This window comes from Pleurodeles waltl, chromosome 5, assembly GCF_031143425.1.
Source record: "Pleurodeles waltl isolate 20211129_DDA chromosome 5, aPleWal1.hap1.20221129, whole genome shotgun sequence".
In the NCBI taxonomy this organism is placed as follows: domain Eukaryota; kingdom Metazoa; phylum Chordata; class Amphibia; order Caudata; family Salamandridae; genus Pleurodeles; species Pleurodeles waltl.
The window spans coordinates 640,141,746-640,160,199 of NC_090444.1; the positions used below are offsets into that span (position 1 = coordinate 640,141,746).

The 18,454-nt window shown below is 45.4% G+C and overlaps 1 protein-coding gene across 4 annotated transcripts in view; it reads left to right on the top strand.

Annotated features, from left to right (window-relative positions):
* Positions 1–18,454, top strand: part of LOC138295898 (amine sulfotransferase-like) — an 895,551-nt gene that overhangs the window by 443,544 nt on the left and 433,553 nt on the right. For all 4 annotated transcript variants that reach the window (XM_069234511.1, XM_069234512.1, XM_069234510.1 and 1 more), the window contains one exon: positions 4,428–4,636. In XM_069234511.1, coding sequence (XP_069090612.1) covers positions 4,428–4,636 — 209 coding nt within the window. The remainder of the gene's footprint in view (positions 1–4,427; positions 4,637–18,454) is intronic.

Below are 18,454 nucleotides of genomic sequence, written 5' to 3' on the forward strand. Positions count from 1 at the left end.
GATATTCCCCAAGACCATGAACGTCTCTGTATATTGGTACTTAAAGTACCTGTTGTATGTGAGACAGTGATACTCAGGGTATGTGCTAATTAGTGCCTAAACACCATAATTGGTGGTGCCATGTCATAGTTTAACTCTTGCTCTAGGCAAGACTGCTGGGTTAAGGATGATAGTACTTATGATTGTAGGTGACTATGCCAGTCCTACAACAAGTCACAACTGTCGTCCCAACCCTCCCAGCTCACATGCAGTACCTCACCAAAAATCCAACCAGTAAAAGGTGATTTGTGGAAGCCTTTACACATGGACTCAAGAATGCAACATCTCAGAAAGTGTTGTGGTTAAACGGAGATTACCCCTTTCTCACATGAACAACATGTCTCAATCAAACACAGGCAATAAAATAGATGCAGTAAAGTTTCAATAGGTTTAATTTAACAAAACTGCAATCTACAATAAGTTGCATGGGCCTCAACAATAAGGATAATGAATAATGAATAATGCAAGAAACAGAAAGAAACAGAATTGTGAACACAAGAATTATTAATACAAAGATCCCCACCATCCTGCAATAAGATGGAATGACATGAGATATGTAATATGTCCTAATGCCTTATCACAATGAACCTAATCTCTAACCTAAAGAGAGTTAGGTTTGTTAAACTTAATCTGCCAGTGCCATGTCCCTAGGAAGAGCCCCCCCAACCCTTGTTACCTTGAAATGAGATCTCTAGCTCAGACTCCGTAGAGACACGAAGACTGGGTCTGCGACAAGGCGACATGGCACATGGATAGAGTTGATGACATCTGGTAGGAATCTCCCTGACTATCTGCCTATGTGAGGTGAATTTATACAGGTCAGCTCAGACTCCTGACGTAGCTCTGTTCCCAAACAATAGATAACAAGAGGTGCTTGGGGGCAGCAATTACATAAACAATGCCTTGAAAGCCCAAAGTAGGAAAGTACCTAATGTGAATACCTACATCTTATCTATCTATTGGCGCTGAAAGTGAAGCCTTAGAAGAGTGGCACTGATAGCACAACACTAAAACTTTGTCCTAACTAAAAACAATGCAGCCATCTTAGAAAATATAATTAAATAATTGCACTAAAACAGAGCAAGCTAAGTAGGGTAAAAATCACCAGGTGACGGGGTCTGCAAGCCAGAAGGCTAATCTAACTCCTGTTTCCCGTTTAAAACAAGATAGGATTCACTACAGAACCAGACCCAGAGCCCAGTCAGCCTGGTGAAGCATGGGAGTCCTCTCCAGGAACTCTGTGAAATTGCAGTCCAGCACACGGATCCCATGAGGGCTCCACTTGAGCTCTAGCCTGGGGCACAGCCAGAGCTTTTCACGCCACCAAGAGCATAGACTGGCCACCTGGGCTGCCAGGACCTTTATATCATCCAGGGGAAGCACCTGTAAGTAACCTACACCCTTGTCCTGTTACTATAGAAGAGGTCTAATAACCATTCCAGGGCTTGAAAAATCCACTTGACCACTTGCATTGGCAAGTCTTATTTGATCAGGTCAACCTATACTCGTTGACACTGAACAGGTGTTTTCCTTTCAGTTGAAAAGTGGAGGGACAATAAGTCAATAATGAGTTCAAAAGTCAGATTTTTCTAACAATTAATTTTCCTTCTGATTGCAGAGTTCCAGGACTTTGTAAGATGAACTGTGTGACCTGCTGCTTAGAATGTAAAATAAAAGGATATAGGGTGTCAGGTTTTTCCTAACACACAACATTTAAATGACTAAGTCAACTGTGCAAGCATTTCAAAATATATTTCAGTAGTTGTGAAAGCCCATTTTTTATATTTCTGTGTGATGAAAAAATATTTTAATAGGATGAAAACAAATCAGAATACTTTACATGTTGATGTGCAAAGGATATGTTCTCTGAAACCCAATTTTCACAGATTGTTAATACACCATATAGTTTTATCAGTGAAGCTGAATGTTGTGGAGGGGTTTTTGTTCATTTCTTGTAAAGTTAGTGTGTGTAGATGACAATATGTTACCACATCATGGTTTAGTAATATATTTATTAAAATTGAGTGTTTAAACAAACTGAGAAACACTTCTGCCCGATAGCAGTGTTGTTAGTAAACTAAAAGAAGTCCTAGGTTATGTGGGCTAGACCTAATGGGTATGTGGGCTAGATTCTTGTGATGCATGCAGCAAACTTTAGTCTACATAATCAAACAAAAGAGTTTTTTTGTAGTGCAGAAATGCTGAGCTCACATTTTTGAAGGTGCAATCAAACGTGAGAATTAAGAAGGCGACTCTGTAAACTATTTGCCTAGGATCAGACAATTTGAGACCCGTTTACGGGTCAGGAACATTACAGTTAGGTCGAGTAGATTAGTTACGTTACTCAACCTGCAGGTCTAGTAAAATTGTTATGATTTTTCGAGCCCTGCATTCTTTTAATCCATGCACACAAAGCGACAAAAAAGGGACATTCAAGAGACATTTAAGAGAATATATACAGTCTCCTGGAGCCCTGACTGGGCTTGAAACCTCAAAAGAGCCCTCTTTGGGACTTCTAGGGCAGCTCAGAATTATGAACACTAAGCCAACACCAGAAATGATGTCTTGTTTATTTACTCTAAGTACAAAGCATCATCAGTGACATTGGCATGGAATATTTTGCACCACTTTGCACCACCTATGTCGGTGTGGTAAATGTCTCGGGCATAATTTCACAAATCCCTTATTATCATTTCATACAGCCCTAGACACAAAGGCCTCATTCCCAAGCCCTTTGCACCGTTGTTGTATCATTTATTTTTTTTATTCAGCAGTGGCGCTAGTACTGCACTACACTGCTACATATTTATAAACTGACACATTGGGCCCTGCGTCACATTATTCCTGTGCAAGGTAGGATGTATGTAGGGTAGGCATTCCCATGGAAATAGCCATGTAGAATTTACCCAGTGAAATTCAAAACTTTTCACTGCATCACTCGACAACTTTACTGCATCAAAATTTTACTTCCTGCTCAGACCAGACGTAAAATTGATGCAGGGCTTTTTCTAATGGAACTCTCCTCTCATTGCTGAAGTTGTGTTAATTTTTAACAACACAACTCCTGCAATGCGTCACTTTAGTGTCAACAGATGCATCAGAATCTCTGTGAAAACATGCACCATGGAGCTCTGTATTGTACATACAGCACACCCATGGCGTTGTTAGGGGATGTGTGGGAGGTGCAAGAAATCTGATGCATCAATGACTATGCATCCGTTTCTTATAAATGAGACCCGAAGAGTTTTCCTGCTCCATTCTGAGTAGTGTGAAAGCAAAAATATATACATGGCTGTAAAATATCGGCAAAAGGAGACAGGGATGCTGAGCAGCGTGACATGCAGAGATCGAAATACCTCTTACAACATTCTACAACATTAGGGGGCTACCTACATACAGGGGGACCTCAAGTGGGTTTATCCCAATTTTTAAGTTTAAGCACTTCTATACACATTCTTCTTACAGTTAGGATAACTCATGACAATGTACATGGATTTACCCAAACATAACTAGTAGTCCTCTTGTGAAGGTGCCAACATAAAAACTGTAGAAGAAAATTAGCTGTCACCTACTGTCAATCAAATCATGGCCTGATGATGTGGACAGTAGTAGCTTGTGATACAAAATAACAAATGTCGGTGTATCCTTATTCCCAATAATGTCCAGAAATCTTTCCACATGTAGCACACCTGTCAAGAGACCTACGACACCAGCATTCTGCACAGGAAAACATATCAGGTCGGCGAAAATTATTAAATGAGGAGCAAAATGTCACATGGCAATCTTGTTAGAGAAATATTACCTTACAGCAATCATTAGACCAAGTGGCAACGAACACTTTTGGCCCTGTGGTTTTTGCTTCATCCCAGTGCCCTGAAATTAAAAGTGGAAAAACATTAGCATAGGTGTTCACTGGTTTAAGCTGTATTGGGGAGTTTTTTAAACAGCTCCCTTTAAAGGAGTTCCGAAGACTACAAAAGCACCACAAACAAGGGTTCTCTGAGTTGATAAGCAAACTGTACTCTGACTTTGCCACCAGGAGGCCAACTGAGGCCTTAGCTGTGCTTCATAAAATCTGGAGCATGATATGAGGCAACCTAACAACACAAAGCGTAAGGTATCATGACCTAACACAACTTAACAACACGTCATGAGTAACACTTCTACTAATAATATACTAGAGATCATTCATAACGCAAAATCAAATTGCTAGCATCGCTATCCGCTTAATGTATGATGGTGCATTGTTTCCTTTTGTTCTTAAAACTTCTGGATAATCAACTCATCTAGTTACATTACTTTTCCCTTGAAACTGTAGTATGTGATGACGTTGTGCTCTATACTGCTTCTGGAAAATAAATATTACATATTCCAAATTAATCTTACAGGGACTATATGGATGGAACAGATTTTAAGTTTGATTTATTATGAAGGGTATCTTAATAAAACAGAAACCACCGAAACGATCAACCGTGTTCCCGGTCTTGAAAATAATGTGAGAAAAGTGAATTTTGAGCAGCGACCATCGCCTCGTCTTTTTGGATCGCATCTACCATATTATTTGACTCCGAGAGGTCTGAAAGAGAAAAAGGCAAAGGTATGAAACAAGGAGTGTGCATAAAACCTGGTACTGTTTTAACACCGCTTGTAGAAAATATGATGTTGTGTTTGCTTTTGAAGGCGGCATCCCTTTTGAATAATTGTTTATATTGGTTCAGTCTCTTTAGTATTGGTATTATGACCTTGCTGAAGAGGGCTTTAAATCTTGAGTGGGAGAGCTAACACATTCCCAGGATCAATGTGGGATTTTAATTCAGCTTGTTGCCCTGCTGTGATCAACCTGATAAAGATCAGAAAATCCCACTGGTAACACTTTCCTATATGTAATGCAAATGAATCAGGGAGGATACTTTATAAAATTCAAATGTTAAAATCAAAACATTCTATTGCTTGAATAAATCGAAAAAAAATGTATTATATCATATATTTTATCATACATACAATTGCACATCAATCATTAAAGTACACATTTTACAAGTAAAGTGATTTGCAGATCCCACATCCTGAAGGCTTGATAGGAATCCCTTGTAGAGTGGAGTCTGGTAAGTTAAACCTATGTATGTCTCACTAATCACAAATGGATTTCTTGCCCATAGCTTAGCTGTTCAGAATGTTTCTAGAACTTATCTAAACATAAATTTAGAAATTTAATTTTCCAAAATACCTTGGGACATATTTAGGAGCCCCTAGCCCCATTCCAATGCCACATTAGACGGCCAAAAATGCCACGCCATATTTACAAAGTGGCGCAATGCATGCATTGTGCATCACTTTGTAACCCTTTGCGCTACATTATGCCTGCGCCAAGCATAATATATGCAAAGAGGGCATTCTCCTATTGGGGCAGCGGCAAAATATGGCACAAGGAAATCAAAGAGATTCCCTTGCAACATTTTTTTGCCACTTTTAACACCTGCTCAGGGCAGGCGTTAAACGGAGGCTTCCATTGGTTACATTGGGCCTCTGGGTGCTTTGCAGGATAAGCATCAGAATTTTTTACAATAATACTAATCCTGCAAAGTGCCAGACTAGCATCAAAAATTCTAAAGCAAGTCCCCTAAATACCACCATGGTGCACCGCATTTTAAATATGGCACACACATGGTGGTGTTAGGGGAGGCAAACTCACTGAACTGGTCAGTGAACAGTTCTGCCACCTCGTAGCTCCACCGGCAAGTGAAGCCCTTCCCTCCCTGAACTCTGACCTCTGTCAGAAGTTCGAGGCCCTCTTCCACCCACAGGCTTCTGCCTGCGCCTCATCCCTGGTGTATAGTGGGAGAGCTCTGCTCTTCTGCTAGGCTGTCCTCTGCATCTTTTCTCTTTTTTCCTCTTTTTGTCCTCTTTTTATTCTTTTTGTGCTGTTCCTTTTGTGCCTTTCGCTTTCTGTGCTTTTTCCCTCTCTTCCTAATTTTTTCCCCTCACTCTGCTCTATCTCTCTCATCACTCTCGCTGTCCCCCCTCTCTCACTCCCCGCCACTGCTGCCCCTGCAGCCCCACCCCCTCCTCTCTCTTGCACTCCATCCCTGCTGATGCGGCCCACCCCCTTTTTTAGCATCATTTCCTGCTCCCGCCTCTCAGCTGTCCTCTCCCCCCCCACTTATTATTGGCCGCTGGCGCACCAAAGGTGTACCTAAGGCAAGCTCGTCTGTGTCAGGAATCCCCAAGGTGCCGCCTGCATTATCTGTCAGCATCCCCAGAGATTAGGGTTAAATCATATCTCTGTTCTTGATAAACCTTCATGTTTCTAAGTAAACATAATGTGCTGTATTACACAATTGGTTTTATCAGTGCTTGTTTTATCAATGCTTGTTTGCTAATGCGAGCAGGTGAGATCAACCCCTTCCTCAAGAAACCCTCAGCAGACCCCACCTCAAAAACTTCAGACCCATCTCCCTACTTCCATTTCCTGTGAAAGTCATTGAAAAAGCAGAGAAACTCAAGGAACAATTGGTTCCCCCCTTATGCAGGCCCCCAGGCCCCTCCACAGAATATGCCACCCTGGGTTTGGCCCTCCCCTTACGGGCCACCCAACCAGTTCCAACCCCCAATGTATCCTGCACCACCAGTCACCTGGGCTTACCCTAATGCTCCTTTTTTGAGCAAAAGGCCCTGGATAAGGAAGGGGAAGGAAAAAGGGAGTGATCTGGAATTTAGGAGAGGTACAACCAGACAACGAGACCCCCAGCACAAGCAAGATGTAAGCAATAGATCTACTACTGTCATTAACCTGAGCCCTAAGATTCTGAAAGATAATGAGCTAAAAGCACTAGAGAAGGGTCTGGGTTTCGTCCCCACTCCTAAGCTGGACATTTTCAAGTTGAGAATTGAGATGGCTGACTTTTTCCGAAAGATAAGACAAAAAACGTTCTTCCTGAACCATCCCAACCCACCATCGGGCAGGACAGGAACACAGGTTTACATCCCAAATCTAAGTTCACCCCCCTGTGTCAACAAATGCCACCCAAAGTACTGGCTTTAGAGAAATCAGTTAACCAATAAATAGACAATCTGCAAACAGACCAGAGTGAGGTTTTCCACAACATCAGTACGCATGAAATAGCAGCCCTAAATGACCTGATTAATGACTCCTCACTCGTTGTGAAACCAGCCGACAAGGGAGGTTCCATAGTCATAATTCCAAAAGTCATGTATGAGGAGGAATGCTTACGCTTACTATGAAACATCCATCACTACAAGAAACTGTCCAAGGACCCTACATCAGAAATAAAAGAAGAGATAACCTTTCTAACCAGGAAGGGCCTAGAAAATGGCTGGATAACCAAACATGAGGGAGCTTTTCTTAACCCCTTAGCTGCTGGGCCTTTCCCCCCCCAGTGCTGAGCCCTTTTTTGGCTATTTGGGGTAGTTCGCGCTTAGGGCTTCATAACTTTTTGTCCACATAAGCTAACCACGCCAAATTTGCGTCCTTTTTTCCCAACATCCTAGGGATTCTAATGGTACCCAGAGTTTGTGGTTTCCCCTGGAGGAGACCAAGAAAATAGCCAAAATACAGTGAAAATTTTGTTTTTTCCAAAAAAATGGGAAAAAAGGGCTGCCGAAGAAGGCTTGTGGTTTTTTCCCTGAAAATGCCATCAACAAAGGGTTTCTGGTGCTGAAATCACTAGCTTCCCACCTTTCAGGAACAGGCAGACTTGAATCAGAAAACCACATTTTTCAACACAAATTTGGCATTTTACTGGGACATACCCCATTTTTACTATATTTGGTGCTTTCAGCCTCCTTCCAGTTAGTGACAGGAATGGGTGTGAAACCAATGCTGGATCCCGGAATGCTAAACATTTCTGAAAACTAGACAAAATTCTGAATTCAGAAAGGGGTCATTTGTGTAGATCCTACAAAGTTTTCCTACAGAAAATAATAGCTGAAATAAAAAAATATTGAAATTGAGCTGAAAACAACAGCCATTTTTCTTTATGTTTTACTCTGTAACTTTTTCCTGCGATGTCAGATTTCTGAAAGCAATATACCGTTTTGTCTGCTGGACTCTTCTGGTTGCGGGGATATAAAGGGCTTGTAGGTTCATCAAGAACCCTAGGTACCCAGAGCCAATAAATGAGCTGCACCCTGCAGTTGGTTTTCATTCTATACTGGGTATACAGCAATTGATTTGTTGAAATATGAAGAGTGAAAAAGAGGTATCAAGAAAACCTTTGCATTTCCAAAATGGGATCAAGATAAGGTTTTGAGGAGCAGTGGTTATTTGCACATCGCTGAATTCCGAGGTGCCCATACTAGCATGTGAATTGCAGGGCATTTCTCAAATAGACGTCTTTTTTACACACTCTCTTATATTTGGAAGGAAAAAACGTAGAGAAAGATAAGGGGCAATAACACTTGTTTTACTATTCTATGTTCCCCCAAGTCTCCCGATAAAAATGATACCTCACTTGTGTGGGTAGGCCTAGTGCCCGCGACAGGAAATGGCCCAAAACACAACATGGACACATCCTAATTTTTTTATAGAAAACAGAGCTGTTTTTTTCAAAGTGCATACCTGTAGATTTTGGCCTCTAGCTCAGCCGGCACCTAAGGAAACCTACCAAACCTGTGCATTTCTGAAAACTAGAGACCTAGGGGAATCCAAGGAGGGGTGACTTGTGGGGCTCGGACCAGGTTCTGTTACCCAAAATCCTTTGCAAACCTCATAATTTGGCTAAAAAAACACATGTTCCTCACATTTCTGTGGCAGAAAGTTCTGGAATCTGAGAGAAGCCACAAATTTCCTTCCACCCAGCGTTCCCCCAAGTCTCCCGATAAAAATGATACCTCACTTGTGTGGGTAGGCCTAGCGCCCGTGACAGGAAACGCCCCAACGCGCAACGTGGACACATACAAATTTTTGGAAGAAAACAGAGGTGTTTTTTGCGAAGTGCCTACCTGTAGATTTTGGCCTCTAGCTCAGCCGGCACCTAGGGAAACCTACCAAACCTGTGCATTTCTGAAAACTAGAGACCTAGGGGAATCCAAGGAGGGGTGACTTGCGGGGCTCGGACCAGGTTCTGTTACCCAGAATCCTTTGCAAACCTCAAAAAGTGGCTAAAAAAACAAGTTTTCCTCACATTTCGGTGACAGAAAGTTCTGGAATCTGAGAGGAGCCACAAATTTCCTTCCACCCAGCGTTCCCCCAAGTCTCCCGATAAAAATGATACCTCACTTGTGTGGGTAGGCCTAGCGCTCGCGACAGGAAACGCCCCAAAGCGCAACGTGGACACATACACATTTTTTGAAGAAAACAGAGGTGTTTTTTGCAAAGTGCCTACCTGTAGATTTTGGCCTCTAGCTCAGCCGGCACCTAGGGAAACCTACCAAACCTGTGAATTTCTGAAAACTAGAGACCTAGGGGAATCCAAGGAGGGGTGACTTGCGGGGCTCGGACCAGGTTCTGTTACCCAGAATCCTTTGCAAACCTCAAAAAGTGGCTAAAAAAACAAGTTTTCCTAACATTTCGGTGACAGAAAGTTCTGGAATCTGAGAGGAGCCACAAATTTCCTTCCACCCAGCATTCCCCCAAGTCTCCCGATAAAAATGATACCTCACTTGTGTGGGTAGGCCTAGCGCTCGCGACAGGAAACGCCCCAAAGCGCAACGTGGACACATCCAAATTTTTTGAAAAAAACAGAGGTGTTTTTTGCAAAGTGCCTACCTGTAGATTTTGGCCTCTAGCTCAGCCGGCACCTAGGGAAACCTACCAAACCTGTGCATTTCTGAAAACTAGAGACCTAGGGGAATCCAAGGAGGGGTGACTTGCGGGGTTCGGACCAGGTTCTGTTACCCAGAATCCTTCGCAAACCTCAAAAAGTGGCTAAAAAAACAAGTTTTCCTCACATTTCGGTGACAGAAAGTTCTGGAATCTGAGAGGAGCCACAAATTTCCTTCCACGCAGCATTCCCCCAAGTCTCCCGATAAAAATGATACCTCACTTGTGTGGGTAGGCCTAGCGCCCGCGTCAGGAAACGCCCCATAGAGCAACGTGGACACATACAAATTTTTGGAAGAAAACAGAGGTGTTTGTTGCGAAGTGCCTACCTGTAGATTTTGGCCTCTAGCTCAGCCGGCACCTAGGGAAACCTACCAAACCTGTGCATTTCTGAAAACTAGAGACCTAGGGGAATCCAAGGAGGGGTAACTTGCGGGGCTCGGACCAGGTTCTGTTACCCAGAATCCTTTGCAAACCTCAAAAAGAAGCTAAAAAAACAAGTTTTCCTCACATTTCGGTGACAGAAAGTTCTGGAATCTGAGAGGAGCCACAAATGTCCTTCCACCCAGCGTTCCCCCAAATCTCCCGATGAAAATGATACCTCACTTGTGTGGGTAGGCCTAGCGCCCGCGACAGGAAACGCCCCAAAGCGCAACGTGGACACATACAAATTTTTGGAAGAAAACAGAGGTGTTTTTTGCGAAGTGCCTACCTGTAGATTTTGGCCTCTAGCTCAGCCGGCACCTAGGGAAACCTACCAAACCTGTGCATTTCTGAAAACTAGAGACCTAGGGGATTCCAAGGAGGGGTGAATTGCGGGGCTCGGGCCAGGTTCTGTTACCCAGAATCCTTTGCAAACCTCAAAAAGAGGCTAAAAAAACAAGTTTTCCTCATATTTCGGTGACAGAAAGTTCTGGAATCTGAGAGGAGCCACAAACTTCCTTCCACCCAGCATTTCCCCAAGTCTCCCGATAAAAATGATACCTCACTTGTGTGGGTAGGCCTAGCGCCCGCGACAGGAAACGCCCCAAAGCGCAACGTGGACACATACAAATTTTTGGAAGAAAACAGAGGTGTTTTTTGCGAAGTGCCTACCTGTAGATTTTGGCCTCTAGCTCAGCCGGCACCTAGGGAAACCTACCAAACCTGTGCATTTCTGCAAACTAGAGACCTAGGGGAATCCAAGGAGGGGTGACTTGCGGGGCTCGGACCAGGTTCTGTTACCCAGAATCCTTTGCAAACCTCAAAAAGTGGCTAAAAAAACAAGTTTTCCTCACATTTCGGTGACAGAAAGTTCTGGAATCTGAGAGGAGCCACAAATTTCCTTCCACCCAGCGTTCCCCCAAGTCTCCCGATGAAAATGATACCTCACTTGTGTGGGTAGGCCTAGCGCCCGCGACAGGAAACGCCCCAAAGCGCAACGTGGACACACACAAATTTTTGGAAGAAAACAGAGGTGTTTTTTGCGAAGTGCCTACCTGTAGATTTTGGCCTCTAGCTCAGCCGGCACCTAGGGAAAACTACCAAACCTGTGCATTTCTGAAAACTAGAGACCTAGGGGAATCCAAGGAGGGGTGACTTGCGGGGCTCGGACCAGGTTCTGTTACCCAAAATCCTTTGCAAACCTCAAAAAGAGGCTAAAAAAACAAGTTTTCCTCACATTTCGGTGACAGAAAGTTCTGGAATCTGAGAGGAGCCACAAACTTCCTTCCACCCAGCGTTCCCCCAAGTCTCCCGATAAAAATGATACCTCACTTGTGTGGGTAGGCCTAGCGCCCGCGACAGGAAACGCCCCAAAGCGCAACGTGGACACACACAAATTTTTGGAAGAAAACAGAGGTGTTTTTTGCGAAGTGCCTACCTATAGATTTTGGCCTCTAGCTCAGCCGGCACCTAGGGAAACCTACCAAACCTGTGCATTTCTGAAAACTAGAGACCTAGGGGAATCCAAGGAGGGGTGACTTGCGGGGCTCGGACCAGGTTATGTTACCCAGAATCCTTTGCAAACCTCAAAAAGAGGCTAAAAAAACAAGTTTTCCTCACATTTCGGTGACAGAAAGTTCTGGAATCTGAGAGGAGCCACAAACTTCCTTCCACCCAGCATTTCCCCAAGTCTCCCGATAAAAATGATACCTCACTTGTGTGGGTAGGCCTAGCGCCCGCGACAGGAAACGCCCCAAAGCGCAACGTGGACACATACAAATTTTTGGAAGAAAACAGAGGTGTTTTTTGCGAAGTGCCTACCTGTAGATTTTGGCCTCTAGCTCAGCCAGCACCTAGGGAAACCTACCAAACCTGTGCATTTCTGAAAACTAGAGACCTAGGGGATTCCAAGGAGGGGTGAATTGCGGGGCTCGGGCCAGGTTCTGTTACCCAGAATCCTTTGCAAACCTCAAAAAGAGGCTAAAAAAACAAGTTTTCCTCATATTTCGGTGACAGAAAGTTCTGGAATCTGAGAGGAGCCACAAACTTCCTTCCACCCAGCATTTCCCCAAGTCTCCCGATAAAAATTATACCTCACTTGTGTGGGTAGGCCTAGCGCCCGCGACAGGAAACGCCCCAAAGCGCAACGTGGACACATACAAATTTTTGGAAGAAAACAGAGGTGTTTTTGGCGAAGTGCCTACCTGTAGATTTTGGCCTCTAGCTCAGCCGGCACCTAGGGAAACCTACCAAACCTGTGCATTTCTGCAAACTAGAGACCTAGGGGAATCCAAGGAGGGGTGACTTGCGGGGCTCGGACCAGGTTCTGTTACCCAGAATCCTTTGCAAACCTCAAAAAGTGGCTAAAAAAACAAGTTTTCCTCACATTTCGGTGACAGAAAGTTCTGGAATCTGAGAGGAGCCACAAATTTCCTTCCACCCAGCGTTCCCCCAAGTCTCCCGATGAAAATGATACCTCACTTGTGTGGGTAGGCCTAGCGCCCGCGACAGGAAACGCCCCAAAGCGCAACGTGGACACACACAAATTTTTGGAAGAAAACAGAGGTGTTTTTTGCGAAGTGCCTACCTGTAGATTTTGGCCTCTAGCTCAGCCGGCACCTAGGGAAAACTACCAAACCTGTGCATTTCTGAAAACTAGAGACCTAGGGGAATCCAAGGAGGGGTGACTTGCGGGGCTCGGACCAGGTTCTGTTACCCAAAATCCTTTGCAAACCTCAAAAAGAGGCTAAAAAAACAAGTTTTCCTCACATTTCGGTGACAGAAAGTTCTGGAATCTGAGAGGAGCCACAAACTTCCTTCCACCCAGCGTTCCCCCAAGTCTCCCGATAAAAATGATACCTCACTTGTGTGGGTAGGCCTAGCGCCCGCGACAGGAAACGCCCCAAAGCGCAACGTGGACACACACAAATTTTTGGAAGAAAACAGAGGTGTTTTTTGCGAAGTGCCTACCTATAGATTTTGGCCTCTAGCTCAGCCGGCACCTAGGGAAACCTACCAAACCTGTGCATTTCTGAAAACTAGAGACCTAGGGGAATCCAAGGAGGGGTGACTTGCGGGGCTCGGACCAGGTTATGTTACCCAGAATCCTTTGCAAACCTCAAAAAGAGGCTAAAAAAACAAGTTTTCCTCACATTTCGGTGACAGAAAGTTCTGGAATCTGAGAGGAGCCACAAACTTCCTTCCACCCAGCATTTCCCCAAGTCTCCCGATAAAAATGATACCTCACTTGTGTGGGTAGGCCTAGCGCCCGCGACAGGAAACGCCCCAAAGCGCAACGTGGACACATACAAATTTTTGGAAGAAAACAGAGGTGTTTTTTGCGAAGTGCCTACCTGTAGATTTTGGCCTCTAGCTCAGCCAGCACCTAGGGAAACCTACCAAACCTGTGCATTTCTGAAAACTAGAGACCTAGGGGATTCCAAGGAGGGGTGAATTGCGGGGCTCGGGCCAGGTTCTGTTACCCAGAATCCTTTGCAAACCTCAAAAAGAGGCTAAAAAAACAAGTTTTCCTCATATTTCGGTGACAGAAAGTTCTGGAATCTGAGAGGAGCCACAAACTTCCTTCCACCCAGCATTTCCCCAAGTCTCCCGATAAAAATTATACCTCACTTGTGTGGGTAGGCCTAGCGCCCGCGACAGGAAACGCCCCAAAGCGCAACGTGGACACATACAAATTTTTGGAAGAAAACAGAGGTGTTTTTGGCGAAGTGCCTACCTGTAGATTTTGGCCTCTAGCTCAGCCGGCACCTAGGGAAACCTACCAAACCTGTGCATTTCTGCAAACTAGAGACCTAGGGGAATCCAAGGAGGGGTGACTTGCGGGGCTCGGACCAGGTTCTGTTACCCAGAATCCTTTGCAAACCTCAAAAAGTGGCTAAAAAAACAAGTTTTCCTCACATTTCGGTGACAGAAAGTTCTGGAATCTGAGAGGAGCCACAAATTTCCTTCCACCCAGCGTTCCCCCAAGTCTCCCGATGAAAATGATACCTCACTTGTGTGGGTAGGCCTAGCGCCCGCGACAGGAAACGCCCCAAAGCGCAACGTGGACACACACAAATTTTTGGAAGAAAACAGAGGTGTTTTTTGCGAAGTGCCTACCTGTAGATTTTGGCCTCTAGCTCAGCCGGCACCTAGGGAAAACTACCAAACCTGTGCATTTCTGAAAACTAGAGACCTAGGGGAATCCGAGGAGGGGTGACTTGCGGGGCTCGGACCAGGTTCTGTTACCCAGAATCCTTTGCAAACCTCAAAAAGAGGCTAAAAAAACAAGTTTTCCTCACATTTCGGTGACAGAAAGTTCTGGAATCTGAGAGGAGCCACAAACTTCCTTCCACCCAGCATTTCCCCAAGTCTCCCGATAAAAATGATACCTCACTTGTGTGGGTAGGCCTAGCGCCCGCGACAGGAAAAGCCCCAAAGCGCAACGTGGACACACACAAATTTTTGGAAGAAAACTGAGGTGTTTTTTGCGAAGTGCCTACCTGTAGATTTTGGCCTCTAGCTCAGCCGGCACCTAGGGAAACCTACCAAACCTGTGCATTTCTGCAAACTAGAGACCTAGGGGAATCCAAGGAGGGGTGACTTGCGGGGCTCGGACCAGGTTCTGTTACCCAGAATCCTTTGCAAACCTCAAAAAGTGGCTAAAAAAACAAGTTTTCCTCACATTTCGGTGACAGAAAGTTCTGGAATCTGAGAGGAGCCACAAATTTCCTTCCACCCAGCGTTCCCCCAAGTCTCCCGATGAAAATGATACCTCACTTGTGTGGGTAGGCCTAGCGCCCGCGACAGAAAACGCCCCAAAGCGCAACGTGGACACACACACATTTTTGGAAGAAAACAGAGGTGTTTTTTGCGAAGTGCCTACCTGTAGATTTTGGCCTCTAGCTCAGCCGGCACCTAGGGAAACCTACCAAACCTGTGCATTTCTGAAAACTAGAGACCTAGGGGATTCCAAGGAGGGGTGACTTGCGGGGCTCGGACCAGGTTCTGTTACCCAGAATCCTTTGCAAACCTCAAAAAGAGGCTAAAAAAACAAGTTTTCCTCACATTTCGGTGACAGAAAGTTCTGGAATCTGAGAGGAGCCACAAACTTCCTTCCACCCAGCATTTCCCTAAGTCTCCCGATAAAAATGATACCTCACTTGTGTGGGTAGGCCTAGCGCCCGCGACAGGAAACGCCCCAAAGCGCAACGTGGACACACACAAATTTTTGGAAGAAAACAGAGGTGTTTTTTGCGAAGTGCCTACCTGTAGATTTTGGCCTCTAGCTCAGCCGGCACCTAGGGAAACCTACCAAACCTGTGCATTTCTGCAAACTAGAGACCTAGGGGAATCCAAGGAGGGGTGACTTGCGGGGCTTCGACCAGGTTCTGTTACCCAGAATCCTTTGCAAACCTCAAAAAGTGGCTAAAAAAACAAGTTTTCCTCACATTTCGGTGACAGAAAGTTCTGGAATCTGAGAGGAGCCACAAATTTCCTTCCACCCAGCGTTCCCCCAAGTCTCCCGATGAAAATGATACCTCACTTGTGTGGGTAGGCCTAGCGCCCGCGACAGGAAACGCCCCAAAGCGCAACGTGGACACACACAAATTTTTGGAAGAAAACAGAGGTGTTTTTTGCGAAGTGCCTACCTGTAGATTTTGGCCTCTAGCTCAGCCGGCACCTAGGGAAAACTACCAAACCTGTGCATTTCTGAAAACTAGAGACCTAGGGGAATCCAAGGAGGGGTGACTTGCGGGGCTCGGACCAGGTTCTGTTACCCAGAATCCTTTGCAAACCTCAAAAAGAGGCTAAAAAAACAAGTTTTCCTCACATTTCGGTGACAGAAAGTTCTGGAATCTGAGAGGAGCCACAAACTTCCTTCCACCCAGCGTTCCCCCAAGTCTCCCGATAAAAATGATACCTCACTTGTGTGGGTAGGCCTAGCGCCCGCGACAGGAAACGCCCCAAAGCGCAACGTGGACACACACAAATTTTTGGAAGAAAACAGAGGTGTTTTTTGCGAAGTGCCTACCTGTAGATTTTGGCCTCTAGCTCAGCCGGCACCTAGTGAAACCTACCAAACCTGTGCATTTCTGCAAACTAGAGACCTAGGGGAATCCAAGGAGGGGTGACTTGCGGGGCTCGGACCAGGTTCTGTTACCCAGAATCCTTTGCAAACCTCAAAAAGAGGCTAAAAAAACAAGTTTTCCTCACATTTCGGTGACAGAAAGTTCTGGAATCTGAGAGGAGCCACAAACTTCCTTCCACCCAGCGTTCCCCCAAGTCTCCCGATAAAAATGATACCTCACTTGTGTGGGTAGGCCTAGCGCCCACGACAGGAAACGCCCCAAAGCGCAACGTGGACACATACAAATTTTTGGAAGAAAACAGAGGTGTTTTTTGCGAAGTGCCTACCTGTAGATTTTGGCCTCTAGCTCAGCCGGCACCTAGGGAAACCTACCAAACCTGTGCATTTCTGAAAACTAGAGACCTAGGGGATTCCAAGGAGGGGTGACTTGCGGGGCTCGGACCAGGTTCTGTTACCCAGAATCCTTTGCAAACCTCAAAAAGTGGCTAAAAAAAACAAGTTTTCCTCACATTTCGGTGACAGAAAGTTCTGGAATCTGAGAGGAGCCACAAATTTCCTTCCACCCAGCGTTCCCCCAAGTCTCCCGATGAAAATGATACCTCACTTGTGTGGGTAGGCCTAGCGCCCGCGACAGGAAACGCCCCAAAGCGCAACGTGGACACACACAAATTTTTGGAAGAAAACAGAGGTGTTTTTTGCGAAGTGCCTACCTGTAGATTTTGGCCTCTAGCTCAGCCGGCACCTAGGGAAAACTACCAAACCTGTGCATTTCTGAAAACTAGAGACCTAGGGGAATCCGAGGAGGGGTGACTTGCGGGGCTCGGACCAGGTTCTGTTACCCAGAATCCTTTGCAAACCTCAAAAAGAGGCTAAAAAAACAAGTTTTCCTCACATTTCGGTGACAGAAAGTTCTGGAATCTGAGAGGAGCCACAAACTTCCTTCCACCCAGCATTTCCCCAAGTCTCCCGATAAAAATGATACCTCACTTGTGTGGGTAGGCCTAGCGCCCGCGACAGGAAACGCCCCAAAGCGCAACGTGGACACACACAAATTTTTGGAAGAAAACAGAGGTGTTTTTTGCGAAGTGCCTACCTGTAGATTTTGGCCTCTAGCTCAGCCGGCACCTAGGGAAACCCACCAAACCTGTGCATTTCTGCAAACTAGAGACCTAGGGGAATCCAAGGAGGGGTGACTTGCGGGGCTCGGACCAGGTTCTGTTACCCAGAATCCTTTGCAAACCTCAAAAAGTGGCTAAAAAAACAAGTTTTCCTCACATTTCGGTGACAGAAAGTTCTGGAATCTGAGAGGAGCCACAAATTTCCTTCCACCCAGCGTTCCCCCAAGTCTCCCGATGAAAATGATACCTCACTTGTGTGGGTAGGCCTAGCGCCCGCGACAGGAAACGCCCCAAAGCGCAACGTGGACACACACACATTTTTGGAAGAAAACAGAGGTGTTTTTTGCGAAGTGCCTACCTGTAGATTTTGGCCTCTAGCTCAGCCGGCACCTAGGGAAACCTACCAAACCTGTGCATTTCTGAAAACTAGAGACCTAGGGGATTCCAAGGAGGGGTGACTTGCGGGGCTCGGACCAGGTTCTGTTACCCAGAATCCTTTGCAAACCTCAAAAAGAGGCTAAAAAAACAAGTTTTCCTCACATTTCGGTGACAGAAAGTTCTGGAATCTGAGAGGAGCCACAAACTTCCTTCCACCCAGCATTTCCCCAAGTCTCCCGATAAAAATGATACCTCACTTGTGTGGGTAGGCCTAGCGCCCGCGACAGGAAACGCCCCAAAGCGCAACGTGGACACACACAAATTTTTGGAAGAAAACAGAGGTGTTTTTTGCGAAGTGCCTACCTGTAGATTTTGGCCTCTAGCTCAGCCGGCACCTAGGGAAACCTACCAAACCTGTGCATTTCTGCAAACTAGAGACCTAGGGGAATCCAAGGAGGGGTGACTTGCGGGGCTCGGACCAGGTTCTGTTACCCAGAATCCTTTGCAAACCTCAAAAAGTGGCTAAAAAAACAAGTTTTCCTCACATTTCGGTGACAGAAAGTTCTGGAATCTGAGAGGAGCCACAAACTTCCTTCCACCCAGCGTTCCCCCAAGTCTCCCGATAAA